We start from the raw sequence: 17575 nt of genomic DNA, 5'->3' as shown, positions 1-17575 counted from the left end.
CCTCATAAAGACCTCTCATATCTTGAAGAACACTATAGACAACACTGACACATGATTAGTCGTTTTTTAACTGTTATGAGATTAAAGTGTAATCTTTCTATGTATGTGCACATTGTAAATCTCCTCCCTGTACTGGTATTTACTGAAGCCCTAAACCAGGGGTGTCAATCTCAGGCCCGTGGGCCAAATCTGGCCCGCGGTGTAATTATATTTGGCCCTCAAGATCATATCAAGGTCCTATGAGAGCTGGCCCGCGAGTTTAAAGCACACACACCGCTACTTTTCTGTTGAAAAACATGAGCATTCATGCTACCAGTCTCTGCAGACAAACTTAATCCACTCCTCCCCAAAAACGGCCAAAAGAAAGATGGAAAACAGGAGCTTTCAACACCGGTGGGAGGCAGATGATCTGTTTCTGAAGGGAAAGACCTGTTTGTTACGTCTGCAGAGCCACCATGGCTTCAACGGAAGAATCAAACATAAGAAACACCACGACAAGTACAAGGACCTGCACTGGAAAGGTTCAACATTACACATCTGGAGAGAAGGGAAAACATGCACATTTGCAGGGTTTTTTTTTCTTGTAGATATTGAGTTTGGCACCACAACTTTGTCCCAGTTTTTAAATTTGGCCCACTGAGAATTTGAGTTTGACACCGCTGCCCTAAACGGTCATACATGACATACATTTGATTTCCTCCGTTTTCTCGTGATAACGACATAATTAATTTGAGATCTGGAGAATCAGTGTATCAATGTCAGAGGAGGAGCAGCAGGCTGAAATACCTTCTTGCCTTTTTATCACATATAATAAACACCAGCTTTTCCAGATCTCAAATAAATTATCTCGTTATCGCGGGAAAACGGAGGAAATCAAATGTATGTCATGTCTGACCGTTTAGGGCTTCCGTAGGATAACAAGTAGATCATTAACCGCAAGCAGTAGCACGAACTACATTACCCACAATACCTCGCTGCACGGCAGAATAGCGTCTCCCAAGTCAGCCACAAGGAAGCAAGGCATTAAAAACAGTCCGCAGCACAGTGAGGGCATAACAGTTGTTTGGTTTTACAAACCGGAGTTTAAAGAAGCCGTCGTTGGCTTTATTTTAGCAAAAGTTTCGAAACCTTTAAAAAAACCTCGTTCAAAATGAGCCTCCCGGTTTTCTCGTATGAGAGTTTGGTTCATGCTGTATCAGGAGCAGTGGTGAGTTAACGTGACATTTACTTTCACTATTCCTTTCTGTAATTGGGTGGGTATGTTATTGTGTTCATGCGTTCGCTTTAAATCTTCCACACCAAACTCCATTCAAAGTTGAACGTGTCCTTGTGTTTTGGACATGACTGCGCCACAGACACCATCAAACAGACTAAGCTTTGGAAATGTTTAGACCAGGGGTGCCCAACCCTCCTCCTGGAGAGCTACTGCCCTGCATGTTTTAGGTTTCTCCCTGCTCCAACACACCTGAGTCTAATGATGTGCTTGTTATCAAGCAGCTGAAGCTTGTCACAGGTTTGATAATCATTAGACTCAGGTGTTTTGGAGCAGAGAGAAACCTAAACCATGCAGGGCAGTAGCTCTCCAGGAGCCGGGTTGGCCACCCCTGGTTTAGACCAACCTTTTCATATGGAAGGAGAAACCAGCCGAAGTGAATATGGTTTTATGGCTTTTCAGAAAACACAATGTATCCTATCTTAGTGCGTGTTTTGTGCTATACATACTTTAAATTATCACATTTCTCAATGGAGTTTGGTGTGCGACTTCTTATATGTCCATCCCCTGAAAACTGATTGTAGGCTGTTTTTAGGGAAGTGTGACTGCCATGACAGTATTCTTCCCTCTTGATACTGCCAGACTGAGGCTACAAGGTAAAAAACAATAATAATGCAGTTTTATTTAAAGTTATTACTGTTATCAATGTGTTAAAAACGAGTTGTGTTTTGTTTGTGTTCAGTGGATGACAATAGGAAGGCCAAATCAACTCCAGCCATTCTGGCAGAAATTGTCAAAGAGGAAGGACTGTGAGTGACAAATGTTTTTAAAATAGATTTGATGTAGTTGCTTGCTCTTGATTTCTACATCTTAACTTCATCGGTTCACATATTTAAGAACATATGAACATTCATACACGAGCACCTATCAATTTCCAGATGAACCAAAAAGGTGCAAAGAAAAGATACATATGTGATTTCTAAGACGTGTTCCTGTGTTTGCTGTCCCTCCTGCAGACTAGCTCCGTACAGAGGCTGGTTCCCGGTCATCTGCAGCCTATGTTGCTCCAACTTTGTCTACTTCTACTGCTTCCACAGCCTCAAGGCTAGCTGGCTCAAGGGAAAGCAGTCGACAACAACCACTGACTTAATCGTAGGCATTGCTGCAGGTTAGAGAGTCATGGTCATGTCAGTGTCTGTCCACATCCATTTCTTCATGACTTATCTCAAATTTTTTAATCTACCTTCCTGTCTCTAGGTGTTGTCAATGTACTGGCGACCACTCCCTTGTGGGTGGTCAACACCAGGCTGAAGCTGCAGGGTTCCAAGTTTCGTAATGCAGACATACGGCCCACCAACTACTCTGGCATTCTGGGTAAGTGGTCATTGTCTGATATCCTTTGGAAGACTAAACATGACTCTATGAATAAATGCATAAATAAATGTATAAATAAATACAGGAATACATAAATAACTAAATGCATAAACAATAATCATAATAATAATAATTAAATGCTAAAAAATAGAATGAATAAATGTATAAATAAATAAAAGAAGAAAGAAATGTATAAAGAAATGCTTTACATTTATTTCTTCATTTTGATTAACCCACATTTATTTTTTTCTGTGTTTCTGTATCAATATGTTAATGAGGTAGGAGGTCCCATTTATTCATGCATTTCTTTCTTTATTCATTAGTTTCAGCATTTACTTATTCCTGTATTTATTTATGCATTCATTTTTTGAGACTTAAGTCATGTTTAGTCCTCCGTAACATTCACCACATATATAAAGTGGCATTTAGTGCAATACGTGGATGCTCTCAGGTTATGACCTTTCTGTCTTATTTTCTTTTTTCCAATAATGGCCGATTTGCTGTTTTGTTTTTTTCGCAGATGCGTTTGCGCAGATCATCCGTGATGAGGGCGTGGGAGCACTGTGGAACGGGACCCTCCCGTCCCTGCTGCTGGTGCTGAATCCGGCCGTCCAGTTCATGATTTACGAAGGCCTGAAGAGGCAGCTGAGAGGAGGAGTTCCCAGGGAGGTGAGTGAGGAGCAAAGAGAGGTGACAGAGGGAAGAGGAGAATGCAAATATTTGAAGGAAAGACAGGACGAGAGCAGTATTTAAGTACCAATTCAAGTCTCAGTACAGACGCATGGAGTAGATTTATGAGAAACAAAGCTTGGCCATTTGAGTTAAAATTGACAATATTATGTTTTTATTATTCATTTCCAGGGTTGGGTTAGATTCCTTTGAAATGTAGTCAGTTACTGAATCCAAATTACATAAATATACATAAATAAATCACAATAAATACTGTAATCCATTGGATTCATATTAATTATTTTAGATTACTTCAAAATCAGACATAATGCACACTGTACTACCTATATTAATAACACTGACACAGCTACAACAATTTTCCATGAATATTGTTTACCGTCTTTAAACATCTCAAAACATATTCAATGTAAATAAAATGCATTTGGCCTAAACCCTTACAAAACCCGTCCTGGCACAAACTACAGGTCTACTTTGTTTGTCGATGGAGCTGAGGTGAGCCAGATGAAGCCTGCAATGCTGTCAGTTGTATTTCTTTATATTCATTGCCTAATAAATGTATGAGTGACAATTAGATGTCAATTTGCATGAGAAATAAACAAAAGTAAAAATCTTACGTTATAATAATATCTCATATGGACAGATGTGATCACTATAAGCGGTTTACACTGTAGTATATAATACAATAATGTAAGGGGTAAACAGAAGTGCCACATAGTGGTAAGAAAATAAATGAAAAGTAATAGTAGTAGTAGTATGCAGGTGTGATTAACCAAGTGAAAAGTAGAGGAGGGACGTTACTTCAGGTCATCCCGTTATCTGGATGAGTAGACACTTGATATGCACTAATTCTGTCCTCATGATTTTTATTAAGCAGAGAGAGACCATTGACGCAGATACCATGGCTGAACATGTGCTTGCCTTATTTCATACCACCTGCATATTGACATTTTCGTGATCCACCAGAGCAGTTGTGGGTAATGTTAGTTAAGAATAATCTGATGCTCGTGGTGAAGGAAGAGAGAGTGTAATATATTCACCTCAGTAGTTAGTGCGGACAGACCTTTAGGCTACCATTGTTTTATTAATACGTTTTCTTCTTCTTCCCTCCAAGCTGTCATCTGCTGAGGTCTTCATCGTCGGCGCAGTTGCCAAAGCTGTTGCCACCATTGTTACCTACCCACTGCAGACGATACAGTCCATTCTCAGGGTAGGCTTTGTGTGTACAGTATGTGTATGCCTGTGTGTTTTGTTTACATATGTAAAATGAGATACGGTTGATTTTGTAAATGGATGATTAGAATCACACGTACAAATTATACACATTGTAGCTTTTAGAGCACATAATCTTTTTTTTTTTTTAATTACTCTAGTTTGGACAGTTCAGCGAGTCAACAGACGAGTCAAAACTACTGTCCAGTCTAAGGACTATCAAGTGTCTATTGGTCAACAGAGTGAGGTGGGTACGTGTGCACACACACACACACGCAAACGCAAACACAAACACAATTAGGTTGTAATTTTAATTTTGTCTACTCTTATGGCTCAATTTATGTTCTCCTTTATAGATACAGTGTGTAATTCAAGGAGGAAAAAAACATTCATTCGACTTGGAGCAGTTTAATTACATGGAATTTGTTATTAAAGTGATAATTAACATGTTTTTTTTTGTTGGTTTTAACTCTGGTTTCGTTTTATAGGACGTATGGGCTGTTGGGTCTTTTTAAAGGCCTGGAGGCCAAGCTGCTGCAGACAGTGCTGACTGCTGCACTCATGTTCCTTCTCTATGAGAAGATTGCCAGCTGCACCTTCAGAGTCATGGGACTCAGGAGCAACCAATACAAGAAACGCTAGCTAGCTTCACAACCATGGGTGTTTGACCACAAAAAAGCACTGACAGACTGTAGTGATCACTGCATACCGAACGCATGATGGGGACTTCAGCTTCTTGGAAATTGGACACTTTATTAAAATAGTGAATCTTTAATGGTGACCTCCTCCTACAAATAATCCAACCAATAAAACAATACAAACTTTTAAGTAAACCTCTTCCTCTGATTATACTGATTCTGTGTGTCTGTAAAACCACGAGCTGATGGATGCAGCAGCTCAGAAGTCCATCTGAATGTGAGATGAGATCCGACTCTGTTCTCTGGACTTCTTCCTCTACAGTTGGTTCTCCTTCAGCTCTGGAAATACCAAAGGTCAGAAGAGACCACCTCAATCTTCTTCCGTCCTACTGGATTTTGCCTCCATCTGACCTAGAGAGACACAAAAAGAAGACACACAGATCGACGTTACTGCACTTCTCTTCTCTTCAGTTAAATACACACAGACTCAGTCACGGAGGGCCTTACCTGAGCTGGTGATCTCCAGGCTTTAGAAAGAGGAATCTAATGATACACAGTTATATTCTGTTCTTAAGACTGCATCTCCCATGTACCAACACAGTGACTGGCTCCCCCCACCAATATGACATCATCAGGATCTGAGCAGAAACAAGATAATAGAGAGATATTTCATCGTTATTTCTCATCAGCACATGACTAAAAAATAATTTTCCTCTCTACTTGTCCTCGATTTCCAGTATCTGACATTTGGAGTTTGAAAGACATGGGTGTTCTAATGAAAATGCGATTGAGTTGCATTATGGGAATTGTAGGCTCCAACCTTTTTTAAGCTGTTGATCATTTTGTTGTCATTTTTATTCATGTTCTCTGTTTACCTGTTGTTTTCTTTCAGCCTGGAGTTCGGGCAAACGCACACAGATTAATCAGTAAATACAGTTTTAAATCATTTGACCAGTTTACTGAACGTGACATGAAAATGTGAATACACAGAATACAAGGTTACACCCACAGATTTATGTAGCGTTAACACAACAGACCTCTTACAGGATACCACCTTAAATAGAGAAACTTTCCCACAAACACATGCACAACTTTAATAAAATAATACATTTTTAAACTAGAAAGCACACAAAATGCCACAAAAGTATCAGTTTAAAATACTATTAATACTATTTTTTACTGATAATACCTGTTATTGTTACTAAAGCCAAGTTTTAATTGCAGGAGTCAAATGAAAAAAAAACTTTCATAAATCTTCTCCATATGTCTGTTTATTAAAACAACTGCAACTTTAATTAGTAAAAGAAAATTTTTTTCTTTATTAGAAACAAACAAAGTATACTTAATGAAGTTCACATAAATAACGTAAAATAAAAAAATAAATGAAGCAAAACAAGTATTTAAGTTTTGCAAATGTTTGAGCTTTCCTGCTGACTTGGATGGGTCCAAACTCTTTTCCCCTCCGCTCTCATGTGTTCAAGTTACTTTAGATCGTTCATGATTCAAAATACACAAACAGATCTGAACTTTAATAAAGAGAATACATATTTAAATGGATTTAATTTAAGAGAATATAACAAACAAAGATCAAGGCTTCATTTCCACCATGCTTCGTAAAGTCTAAGACAGAATCAGGAATTTAAAAATAATATATATATATATACACATGTATTAAATCTTAGTAGCCAAATTAAAATAAAATATAGTGTATTAAATGTTCTATTGTCCTAATTTGGAATACAATTCCAGAAATGTAAATGTGTATCTTCAGTTTCTAGGACTTTGAATCATCAAAAATGACAATAGCCAGACAAGAACACAAAACTATTTCAGAGAGCAGAATAAATCACAAAGTAGGCTTTATATACACACATACATACATACAACACAAATTGTAACAGGATACACAGTAAATCTCACCACAAAGGTGGTAAATTCATTATACAATAATAAATAGAGGATAAAGTAAAGTAGCCGATATGATATATAACAGTCTATAAACATGTGACTTACATTCCACTAAAAAAAAGGAAATAAGGGTTGAGGACCTAATAATCTTTGCTAATGAATGAAACATTTCCCCCAAAGTGCAGCACCTCCCATCAGCATCAGCACCAGACGGCGTCCGTGTCCGACACCGCGGGACACACGTGGAGCAGGTCGAGACCAGACTGCCTGCAGTAAGGTGAGGCCCGTCCTCACGCTGCAGACCGGAGGTACGACAGTTACGTGACGCGGCAGTGGCTCAGACTTTCGTAATTACGTAAGCGCTCCAGCGGCTGGGACTATCTTCCTAAACAACAGTGCTAAAGTTGCTTTGTGTCTTTCTCCGCCATGGCTTCAACAACCACTAAAGACACAGAGAAGCACTGCGTCCTGTGCTGCCAAGAGGTTCATATCTTCGCCTTGGGAAAATGCGACCACCCGGTTTGTTACCGCTGCTCCACCAAAATGAGGGTGCTGTGCGACCAGAAGTACTGCGCCGTCTGCCGGGAGGAGCTCGACAAGGTGGGCATTCCTTCGCCACTGTGCCTCGGGGATGGCGCCTGGTGGTGCTAACTAGGCCGCCGACAGTCTGGTGGTTAATTGTTGGGAAGAATTGACAGAATTTGTATGATAACCTACCACCTGGTGGCATAATAAATGAAAATCCTTGCTGGTAAATAAGACACAACAACCAGCGGTGTCTATACGTTATTAACTGCTCAGACCAACATGCTTTTTCTCCCCGCTGTCATTAGCCTAGCCTAGCTTAGGTAGCTCACGGATGGGATAGCTAGTAAGCTCTAACGTTACCTTTAGTCAGGTAGCTAAAAGTTGACATTGTGCGAGTCCAGCCAGGATTAACCTCTTTGCTTAATGTAAAAACGGATGTGTGATTCATAAAGTGTCGGGGCATTTAGCAGGTAGAGCATGTCAGCTGTCACGTCTCACAAACCAGCGTGTACACGTCAAATGGTTGAGCAGTGGTGGCTAGGCTGCTAGTTGTTGATACTCTGCTGATCTTTACATAACTAATGAAGTGCTGGACACCAAAGTAATGTTTGCTAGCTGTCTTAAACGATTTCAGTCAACTTGTGAACTCAGCTGGACAGTGCCACACCAATAAGGACCTCACTACCTGCCACTCCCTTCAAAAGGACACTAAACTATATCAACAGCTATATCATTTTTGATAAATATGATATGAATGTATAATAGATAAATTGTATTTGTAAGATACTTAGATAAAAATTGGTTGAGTTGGTAAAAAATTATAAAGAAATAAAAAATCACAACACTTGTAGGACAGAGGAAGCTGTAACTTACTCACAATGAATTATGGAGAAGGTTGGGATTAAATAAGCATTTACTTCTTCCCACTCCTATTTCCTGTATGACCTTTTTTTGTTTGAATTAAGTCAAATTAAAAACGTCAGCAGTTTCCATATATATATATAGAGATAGTGTGAAATGCTCATTGTCGTTGCTGGTTGTCGCTTATACATTTTTTTTTGACCTGCAGAAATATATAACCTGCTGTACAGGCTGGGTTTCACAAGTTGACTTAATTCCCATAATGCCACAGGCTACATTACATAAGATCTTTATGACAGCAGCAGCATATTCAGTCTTTAAGTTTTACCAAACCCTCTACTACAGGCACTATTGGAGAACCACAGAATATATTGTCCTACAGCCTTATTGTCTATCCACACTTCAGAGTGTGTAGCATGAGAAGTTCAGGAGTTGTTATTGTCTTGTTCTCAGGTGGTGTTCGTGAAAAAACTGCAGGCCTTCTCATCTCTGCCCTACCCGGAGTTCCCCTGTGAAAAGAAGCACGATATCTATTTCTGTGATGAGAAGATCTATGCACAGTACAGGTACTGCTCTGCTCTATTCTCCATTACTAAGGATTGTTCAGTCTGTTAATAATTTGAACTCTCCTTTCCAACAAAAGTGACAGTCCCTGCAACAACAACACCACCAGTCAAAGACTGGGAACATTCAGCTGTCTTTTAATTTTGAGAATTGAAAATTAAAATTGATTGGAAACTTATCAGTGTAAGAAAAACAATAACTGACTCAATAAAAAGACTGACATGAGGTAAAGACTCTAATGCAAAAAAATATCAAAATAAAAGAATATAACCAGAGAGATTGTAAGTGCCTGGGACAAACATTAACAAGCGTGTTGTAGGGGTGATATGGAGAAAATATCACAATATTCTTTACAGTAAAATCCCGGTTTTATCACGTTTTTTTTACATTAATTTTTAATTTCTATGCACGTTACTGAACAGTTCAACCAAAGTATTTCCCTATGTAAAAATATAGCCCTAAAAGAGAAAATATACAACAAAGCGCCAAAGAACCTTTCTGAACAGATTTGAATCGGTTTGTGCAATTTTGCCAACTTGTGTTTCAAATACAATGGACATTTAACAAAAAACTACCTAAAGCTACCTGTTGCCTCCGCTGGCTGTGGTGTGACTGGTCTCCTTGCTGTTTCATTTTCAGCAGACTGTTTAGGCGCACCGTGTGTGACTGTGTGTGTGGCAGCTTTAGGCAGAAGGCGGCCTCTGTGAAATGACGACACTTGTTTCATAAAAACATTAGGCGTCCGCGGCTGCACGGGACATTTATCAGTTTTTCAGGTGCATATTTTTACAGCTTGTTCCATAAATTCTGTGAATAAGTGTGAACAGACAGTGTCGATGCAACGCCATAGTCTGATGCTCTTTTACTGTTAGGACACGGTAGTTTCGTTTTAATTTTCAGCCATCACTTCCCGCTACTGTCTGAATCAAACTTGATGGGGGATAAGAAATCCTCGACACTGCCTGTAGTTCACTATGATTGGGCATGAGACAGATTAGTCAATAGTGGGATTCGGCTGAGGAAAAAAAAAAACCTGATGCATCTGTGCAGAGCATAAAACAGCAATAGAAAGAATGTGCCCTACAGACGATACTACCATCTCTCTGCTTTGGCAGATCGTCAGCACGTTCTAATCCAATATCGACATATCGCCCACCCCTAGCGTGTTGCATTTATTCTTTATTGGTATTGGCTACATGTATACTAGTCTGGCTCAGTGAACGCGCCACAAAAAGTCCAGAATCCGTCCGGCATGACTGTCACGCCCGATGTTGATCCATTTTATGGCGCGGCCATCGTCAGTTGGAGTTGATTTGCCACATCTTTTAACTCTGGCAGTGGCATGCGCCAGTGAGATTGACTTGACCGTTATACTGATCCGCTCCACTACTCACAAGCTTCTTTGATAGCAGTTTAATACATTTCAGCAAGAGTGACATACAGCGAGCAAATCGAATGAGGTTTTAATGAGTCCAGTGAGCTCCTCCACAGCCTTCACCTCTAGGTCATATTTTATTAGTTTTTAACAGCTGTATACTACTAACCCTGTATGGATTTGATAGTATTGTTATCATTGTTATATGGCCTGGCTCAGGTTATACATAGATAAAGAATGCCATAGAACTTTTTTCTATTATCTAGTTTGACAGTCAGTATTAACTGGAAATAACCCAACTCTGTATCATTTCTCATACTGGTATCGGTACAACTGTATTGCAGAGGCACCGTCACTACATTCATCAATACCAGTGTTTACTCTACGGTCCTGGCTTCATAGAAAAACTCCTCTTGTCGTCCCAGCATGCAGTAGCCCGATGAGTTAACTATGGTAGAAATATGGGTACAGCCGCACACAGAAATGGTGTCCTTCAGTGTTGTCTTCTTGTGATAGCATAGCACTCACATAAAAGCTGTAAAGTAAATGTGTTAACTATGTGAGTGTTTGTGTTTCATGTGCAACAAAGCCAGGTACAGATGCAGGGTTTAATCTCTGTCAGCCAACAGAACCACAGTGTCACCCAATAACCTGTAGGTTTATTTGCTTCCACAAAAGAGAGCCTTTTTTAAATCTTCTGTTAGTGACTGTCTTTTTTGATTGTGTGCTCTATTGCTACACTGATTGAATTTTCTTTGTGTGTTTTATCAGGCATCTGCTGTTGCCTGAGTGCCTCCGCTGTCCAGAGCCAAAGGTCTTCTCCAAGTTTGAGGAGCTGGAGCAGCACATGAGGAAGCAGCACGAGCTCTTCTGTTGCAAACTTTGCACAAAGCATCTCAAGGTATTCTCATCTACAACCAGCTGATGCAGGGTCATTTGCTACCATCTGATGTGCGCACCGTGTGTGACTGTGTGTGTGTGGCAGGTTTGGGCAGTTTCTCTCCTCTCTCTCTGGGTTTGCGACATTTCTTTCAAAATCCCCAAAAAGGACGTCTTTTCTCGAGTTTGCAGGCTACTCGAGGTTGCCCAGAAACGCTCCTACTCGATGGAATTTTACATCACGGATAGTGAGCACTGTGGCAAACAATTATGGTCCCCTCCTGGAGACTTTTGAGAAGATCATTGCAGATAAGACCATGGTTGATGACGCATTAGATTGTGCCAAAGGCTTTCTGATAAAACTGGAGGATTTTGAGTTTGTGTTCATGTTGTACACACTGATGTGGTGTTTGACATTGTCCAGGAGAGATCTATGGATGTTCTGTACTGCAGGAAAAAAATTATTGCTCATGTCAAAGAAGAGAGGTCAGAGGGGGGCTTGCCAAAGCAGCAGATCTCACATCGGACCCGCAAACTGAGCCCCTGAGAAAGCGCCATCCGTCACAACTGCAGGATCCCAAGAAGCGCTACAGAAATCTGTACATGGTCATCCTAGACAATCTTTCAAAGCAGATACCTTGGTGTTTTGCAAATTTGGAAAGCATGCGCTTCTTAGAATGAGTCAATCCAGGGGAATTTGATGAGGTGAGAAGTGTTTCCCGAGGAGGTGTTTCAGAGTGTCCTGAAAAGTTATGGCCAGTTCTTTGATTCAGAGACTGAGGTCTGAACTTCATTTATTCAAACCAGGACTTGCAGGGCAACAGGGGAAAGCTGTGTCATTTCTTGCTGTTTCTGAAAGACATGGAGTTGGACACTGCAATGCTTCAGCTGTACAATCTGTTGTCATTAGTAGCAACAGTTGGAGCTACATCTGCAGGCGTAGAGAAGAGCTTTTCCTGTTTAAAGTGGCTCAAGTCTTACACCCGCAACACAATGGGCCATGGCCGTAGTCTAGCTCTGCTGGCCATTGAGAGGACACTGGTCAAGTCCCTGGAAAAGACGCCTAGTTGGTACGACAAGGTCACTTGAAAAGGAACGAAGGGTACAACATACACATAAATAAACAAACACATTTATGATGTAGGCCGGAAAAATGAGCTGCCCTCCTTGAAAGACCAGCAGCCGCCACTGAGCCGCACACATGGGTGTGGGCCACCAACAAGGTCAGTTGATGGCTTATAAGCTCTCAGGTGAAATGTCATGGCTAATAAGAACTCCTAAGAATCAAACATTGGGACAAATATAATCAATAATTCTAAAATCAAAATAGTTCTAAATTTGTGAAATTGAAATACTCTTACGGTCAATATGTAGTTTACATTTAACACCACCCAAGCGAACATTAGCGCATTGTTGATCTGGTATTAGAGTAAATGTTGCTGGTCTTACTGATTAAAAGTGAAACCATAACATTGTCAAGCATACTAATAACGGCTGAAAGCGTTTGGCATCAGGCATCAACAACACTGGGGATTTAAGTTATTTTTATATTGATACCTCAGAATTATCAGTATATATTGATCCAAGTAATTGTTCCCAGCAACAGTTGTTTGTAGTTAATTATACTTGCAATGTGATCTGTAGTAGGTATTTATGGATAGACAGACATACTTTGCCCCATTAAACTGCAAGACTCTCCATGTCCTCTAAACACTAGAGCAGGGGCTTGTAAATAGAGTTGAATGTAGTTATTGGAACATTTTGATAACGTGCCTGGAGTTTAAACTTTACCTCTCCCTCAGATTTTCTCCCATGAGCGTAAATGGTACAACCGCAAGGAACTGGCACGTCACAGAGCACATGGAGATCCAGACGACACCAGTCACAGAGGACACCCGCTCTGCAAGTTCTGCGACGACCGATACCTCGATAATGATGAGCTGCTTAAACACTTGCGCAGGGACCACTACTTCTGCCATTTCTGTGATGCAGACGGTTCCCAGGAATACTACAGGTGTGTATTGCCATTTCACACACACTCACTCACTCACTCACTCACTCACTCACTCACTCACTCACTCACTCACTCACTCACTCACTCACTCACACACACACAAAAAAAACATTTGGTCAGTGGAATGTGGTGGTTCTGTAGGTCAAGGCAGTTGTTTTAAATTGTATTTTTGCTCCCATATCCTACTATCAACAGTGATTACCCGTACCTAAGCGAGCACTTCAGAGAGAGTCACTATCTGTGTGAGGAGGGCCGCTGTGCCACAGAACAGTTCACCCATGCATTCCGCTCTGAGATCGACTACAAGGCCCACAAGGCTGCAGAACATAGCAAGAACCGTGCAGAGGCTCGACAGAACCGGCACATCGACCTGCAGTTTAACTACGCCCTGAGACAACAGAGGAGAAATGAAGGTTGGTGAGCATGTTATTGGTTTGTTTGTTTGTTGGTGTGTGGGAGAGAGGGAGAGATTGTTATGTAAACTTTAGCTTGAAGACAGTGAACGTGTATATAATGCGTGTGTGTGTCCTCAGGTCAGGTGTCAGGTGAGGACTATGAGGATATGCGTCAGACTCGAGGAGGAAGAGGAAGGCCTCATGGGGGACAGAAGAGCTGGAGGTACTCCAGGTGAGTCTCGATTAGCGCCGGTCAATTGAGTGGATGGAGGTTAATGACTGTTTATTCCATTTAAGCATCAGAATCACCACTTCACATGCTGGTGGGTAGCTTCCTTTGTATCTGTGCACCAACAGCATACAGAAACTTGCATAATAGACAAAGCTGATGACCAAGCTGTGGAGTATTCAGTTTAATTATTGAAGAGTGAACATGGAAAATATTTAACCAGTGGCTGCATGATGTTGTTATAACTGAATGTCTCACAACCTTGTACTGTCACTGGGTGTATATAATCATACCGTTGTAGTAGCTGTTGATTTATAATTGAATTCATATCTGTTCTCAGTCATTGTTGTCACATATTGGTTTCTTCTTGAGTGTATGTGAATGTGTGCTTATCCATACAGAGAGGAAGAGGACAGAGAGATGGCAGCAGCTATGAGGGCATCCATGGCGAAGCGTAGACAGGAGGAGAGAGGAGCAATGCAGGAGAGGAGTGCTCCAAAACACTGCAGAGAGGAGAGGACGGAAAGAACCGAACCAGAAGAGCCCAGACACAGGACCGGACACATCAAACAAACAAGCAAACCTCCAGGTAAAAAAAGTTTGGTCTATACACTACAAGTGTTTCTGGAGTCATGACCTCTTTAGACTTTTTTTGGGGGGGTTACCATTTGGTTTGTAACACAGATGTCCCTTTAACAGTCTTGTTGCATCATGGCTATATATAGTATTGCAGGAACAACAGAGAGATCACAAGCAGCCAAACTCTCACTGTGCGGATGTAATTTCTTCTCTTTAACAGTAAGAACAATGAAGAGCGCTAATCCAGGAGATGGAGAAGATGACTTCCCAGCTTTAGGAGCCAGAGCTGCTCCAGCCATGTAACTTTTTACACACAGTACAAACTGAAAACCTCATCATGCACCAAAGGGTGGTGAAATTTTAAATGTCTGTTTCTGTCTGTAACCCTTGCAGTGTAAAGCCAAGTCCTGCGACACTTATAGCAGCCCACTCAGCTGTAAAAGAAGAGGACTTTCCGAGCCTGTCAGCTGTAGCTGTTTCAGCCCCAATGACCCCAGCTTACTCTGCCCAGCCCAGGAAGACTTCCTCTTTCCAAGAGGAGGATTTCCCCGCACTCGTGTCCAAAATCCAGCCCCTCAAACATGCAGCTGGCACCAAGTCTGCTTGGTCCAACCATACTGCTGTAGCTAAACCCAATGCTCAGCCCCCTCCGTCCTCCAGACCTCCCCCTCCACTCCCATCTGCGTCCTCTGGCCCTCAGCTCCTCTCCTCCTCAAACTCATCTTCTTCACGGAGGAAAAAGAAGGTAGGGGAGATCGGAAAGGCAACATCTACGTCTCCTCCTTCTGATGATGATGATAAGGGAGGATTGACACAGCAGGAGTTCCGTTCTGTGCCCACCATGCTCGATATCTCCTCTCTGCTCACTGTTAAAGGAGGAAAAGGTAAACCCTCCACTGTAACCTCCAACCCTCCAAACCCGACCCCTATCACTGATCCCACGACCTCTAAAGCCAGCAAGAAGAAAAAAACTCAGAAGAACACGGCTGCTCCCTCGACGTCTGTGTCTTCGATGCCAGGGACGCAACAAACTGCAAGTACGATCTCAGTGGAAACAGCGGCACAAAAGGAGAACGTCCCTGAGAAAAGTCGGAACAAATCCCCCGCCAATGCTGTGACAGCAGGGCTGACGAGTGGATTGGCTAATGGCCACCCTGAGAAACCACCACCCATTAGTAAGGAGGCAGTTGTGACACCTCATCCCAAAGCAGACCCCCCTCGAGAACAGGAGGAAGAGTTTCCCGCTCTCATGTCCAAGAACCCACCACCAGGTACAGAACTACATAATATCCACAATATTCATTGATTTAACTTTAAAATTTTTTATATATTTTTTACTTAAAATTACACATAACTAATACCTTAAATAATAACTTTCAGGTCAGTGGTTGTGGTCATCCTGTTGCAGTAGAAGTAGTAGCTCACACACTGTGTTTATCTCTCAGGCTTCAAGTCCTCCTTCCCGCTGAAAGCCTCAGCTCCTGCCCCGTCCTCCGCTATGCCCCCACCTCCACCCGGCCTGGGAGTGTCAGCCACCAAACCTCCCCCAGGATTCACTGGGATCCCTCTCAACAGCAACGTTGTGGAGCCTGTTCCATCTGCAGTCAACCCGTGAGATACTCTACCTTTTTTAATACATGATCTTCTTTTGGTTTGTCAGTGTTGTCCTTGCGAGGTACAAAGTGGGTGAGTGTATTTTTAAAAATATACATGTATTTATGTCGCAGGCCCCCCAAGATGTCAAGCAGTGGTTACCTGGTGCCAGACGACTTCCATCAGAGAAATCTGGAGCTGATCCAGTCCATTAGAAAGTACCTCCACAATGATGAGTCAAAGTTCAATCAGTTCAAAAACTACTCTGCACAGTTCAGACAGGTACTTACCACGTAATCATCAAAATTATGATCCTGATGTCATTTTCTCAACATCAATCACACATTTTATTGCTGGAATCATGTACATAAATAATTATTATAGTTATTAAATGTGGATACAAACAGGGATATAATACCACAGTTCTGAAGCCCCAATTAAATGGTTGTACTGAGAGCTTGATGGCTTACTTACACTGCTCCTGTCCTTGTCTCTTCGTTCCCAGAGCGTGATCTCGGCAGTCCAGTACCACAGCAGCTGTAAGGACCTGCTCGGAGACGACTTTAATCGCATCTTCAATGAGCTGCTGGTGCTCTTGCCGGACACTGGCAAGCAGCAGGAGCTCCTGACTGCCCACGGAGACTGTAGGGCGCTGGAGAAACAGTCGGGCAACGGAGGTGGAAAGAAAAACAAGAACAAGAAAAATGCCTGGCAGACACCGACCACAGCGGCTAACGCTGCAGCTGAGCTGGATTGCCAAGTGTGCCCCACTTGCAGACAGGTACTGGCCCCTAAAGACTTCAACTCCCACAAGACCCTGCACACCAGGGACAGCGAGGAGTTCCCTTCCTTGCAGTCAATCAGCCGTATCATCAGCTAGCCCCTTGTTTTTTCCTCTGCTCCGTTTGCCATTGTTTGGCATTTTCATTTTCCACCTCCCGCAGCAGCCAGTTTGGAGAACAGCAGCCGTGTGACCAGTGGAGTTTGGAGCTCAAAGCTCATAACAAATTGGAATTTAAGATGGTTGATGGTGTTTTTATTTTCTAAGGGGAGCATGTTGATAGGTTTATGTGAATAATTTTACAGTTTAAACACAGGGTTCCCCCCATCTCATCGTCTCCAGCTGGCACTGGCATCATCCAACTAGAACTGTTTAATGATTTATTTAATGAAGGAGGAGAGAAGAGCTAAGGCTTTACTTGAACGCTTTGCTCCTTAATACAAAGAAATTGTCTTGATTTACGTTTTTTACCATGCTTTGTGATTTCACTTAAACAGAAAAGGACAAAATGTATTTTGTTAACATGAAAGCTGACAAAGTGTGTGTAATTCCCCAGTGGGGCTGCTTGGTTAAATAACAAAATAAACACAAACATGCTCGGTTCAACTACTTAGCACCATATTTATTTAAAAGTAGCTTTTTGATTGCTTTAATTGTCCGTTGCTTCATGCAGAGGAAGGCGTGTGTGTGGGTGTGTGTGCGCGCGTGCGCGTGTGTATTTGTTAGAGGTGTGTAGATGATCAGG

General features: G+C 41.7%; 2 protein-coding genes across 2 annotated transcripts; both read left to right on the top strand.

Moving 5' to 3' along the window:
- The first annotated feature begins 1029 nt into the window (after nucleotides 1–1029).
- Nucleotides 1030–5886, top strand: slc25a17 (solute carrier family 25 member 17). The gene is made up of 9 exons (XM_083931730.1): nucleotides 1030–1207; nucleotides 1809–1869; nucleotides 1956–2022; nucleotides 2230–2381; nucleotides 2471–2587; nucleotides 3108–3256; nucleotides 4389–4484; nucleotides 4648–4733; nucleotides 4975–5886. The coding sequence occupies exons 1-9, from the start codon at nucleotides 1151–1153 to the stop codon at nucleotides 5126–5128; spliced, it is 939 nt and encodes a 312-aa protein (XP_083787856.1). The 5' UTR covers nucleotides 1030–1150; the 3' UTR covers nucleotides 5129–5886.
- A 1502-nt stretch (nucleotides 5887–7388) lies between these two features.
- On the top strand, nucleotides 7389–17407 carry znf598 (zinc finger protein 598). The gene is made up of 12 exons (XM_083931494.1): nucleotides 7389–7632; nucleotides 8875–8987; nucleotides 11132–11261; nucleotides 13042–13253; nucleotides 13449–13666; nucleotides 13787–13880; nucleotides 14279–14466; nucleotides 14677–14755; nucleotides 14850–15727; nucleotides 15902–16067; nucleotides 16184–16331; nucleotides 16555–17407. Exons 1-12 carry the CDS (start codon nucleotides 7459–7461, stop codon nucleotides 16927–16929), a joined length of 2775 nt encoding a protein of 924 aa, XP_083787620.1. The 5' UTR covers nucleotides 7389–7458; the 3' UTR covers nucleotides 16930–17407.
- Nucleotides 17408–17575: the final 168 nt, after the last annotated feature.

Source organism: Echiichthys vipera, assembly GCF_963691815.1.
Source record: "Echiichthys vipera genome assembly, chromosome: 17".
Taxonomy (NCBI): Eukaryota; Metazoa; Chordata; class Actinopteri; order Perciformes; family Trachinidae; genus Echiichthys; species Echiichthys vipera.
Note: the sequence above shows the minus strand (reverse complement) of the source record. Positions and strands in the feature narration are given on the sequence as shown.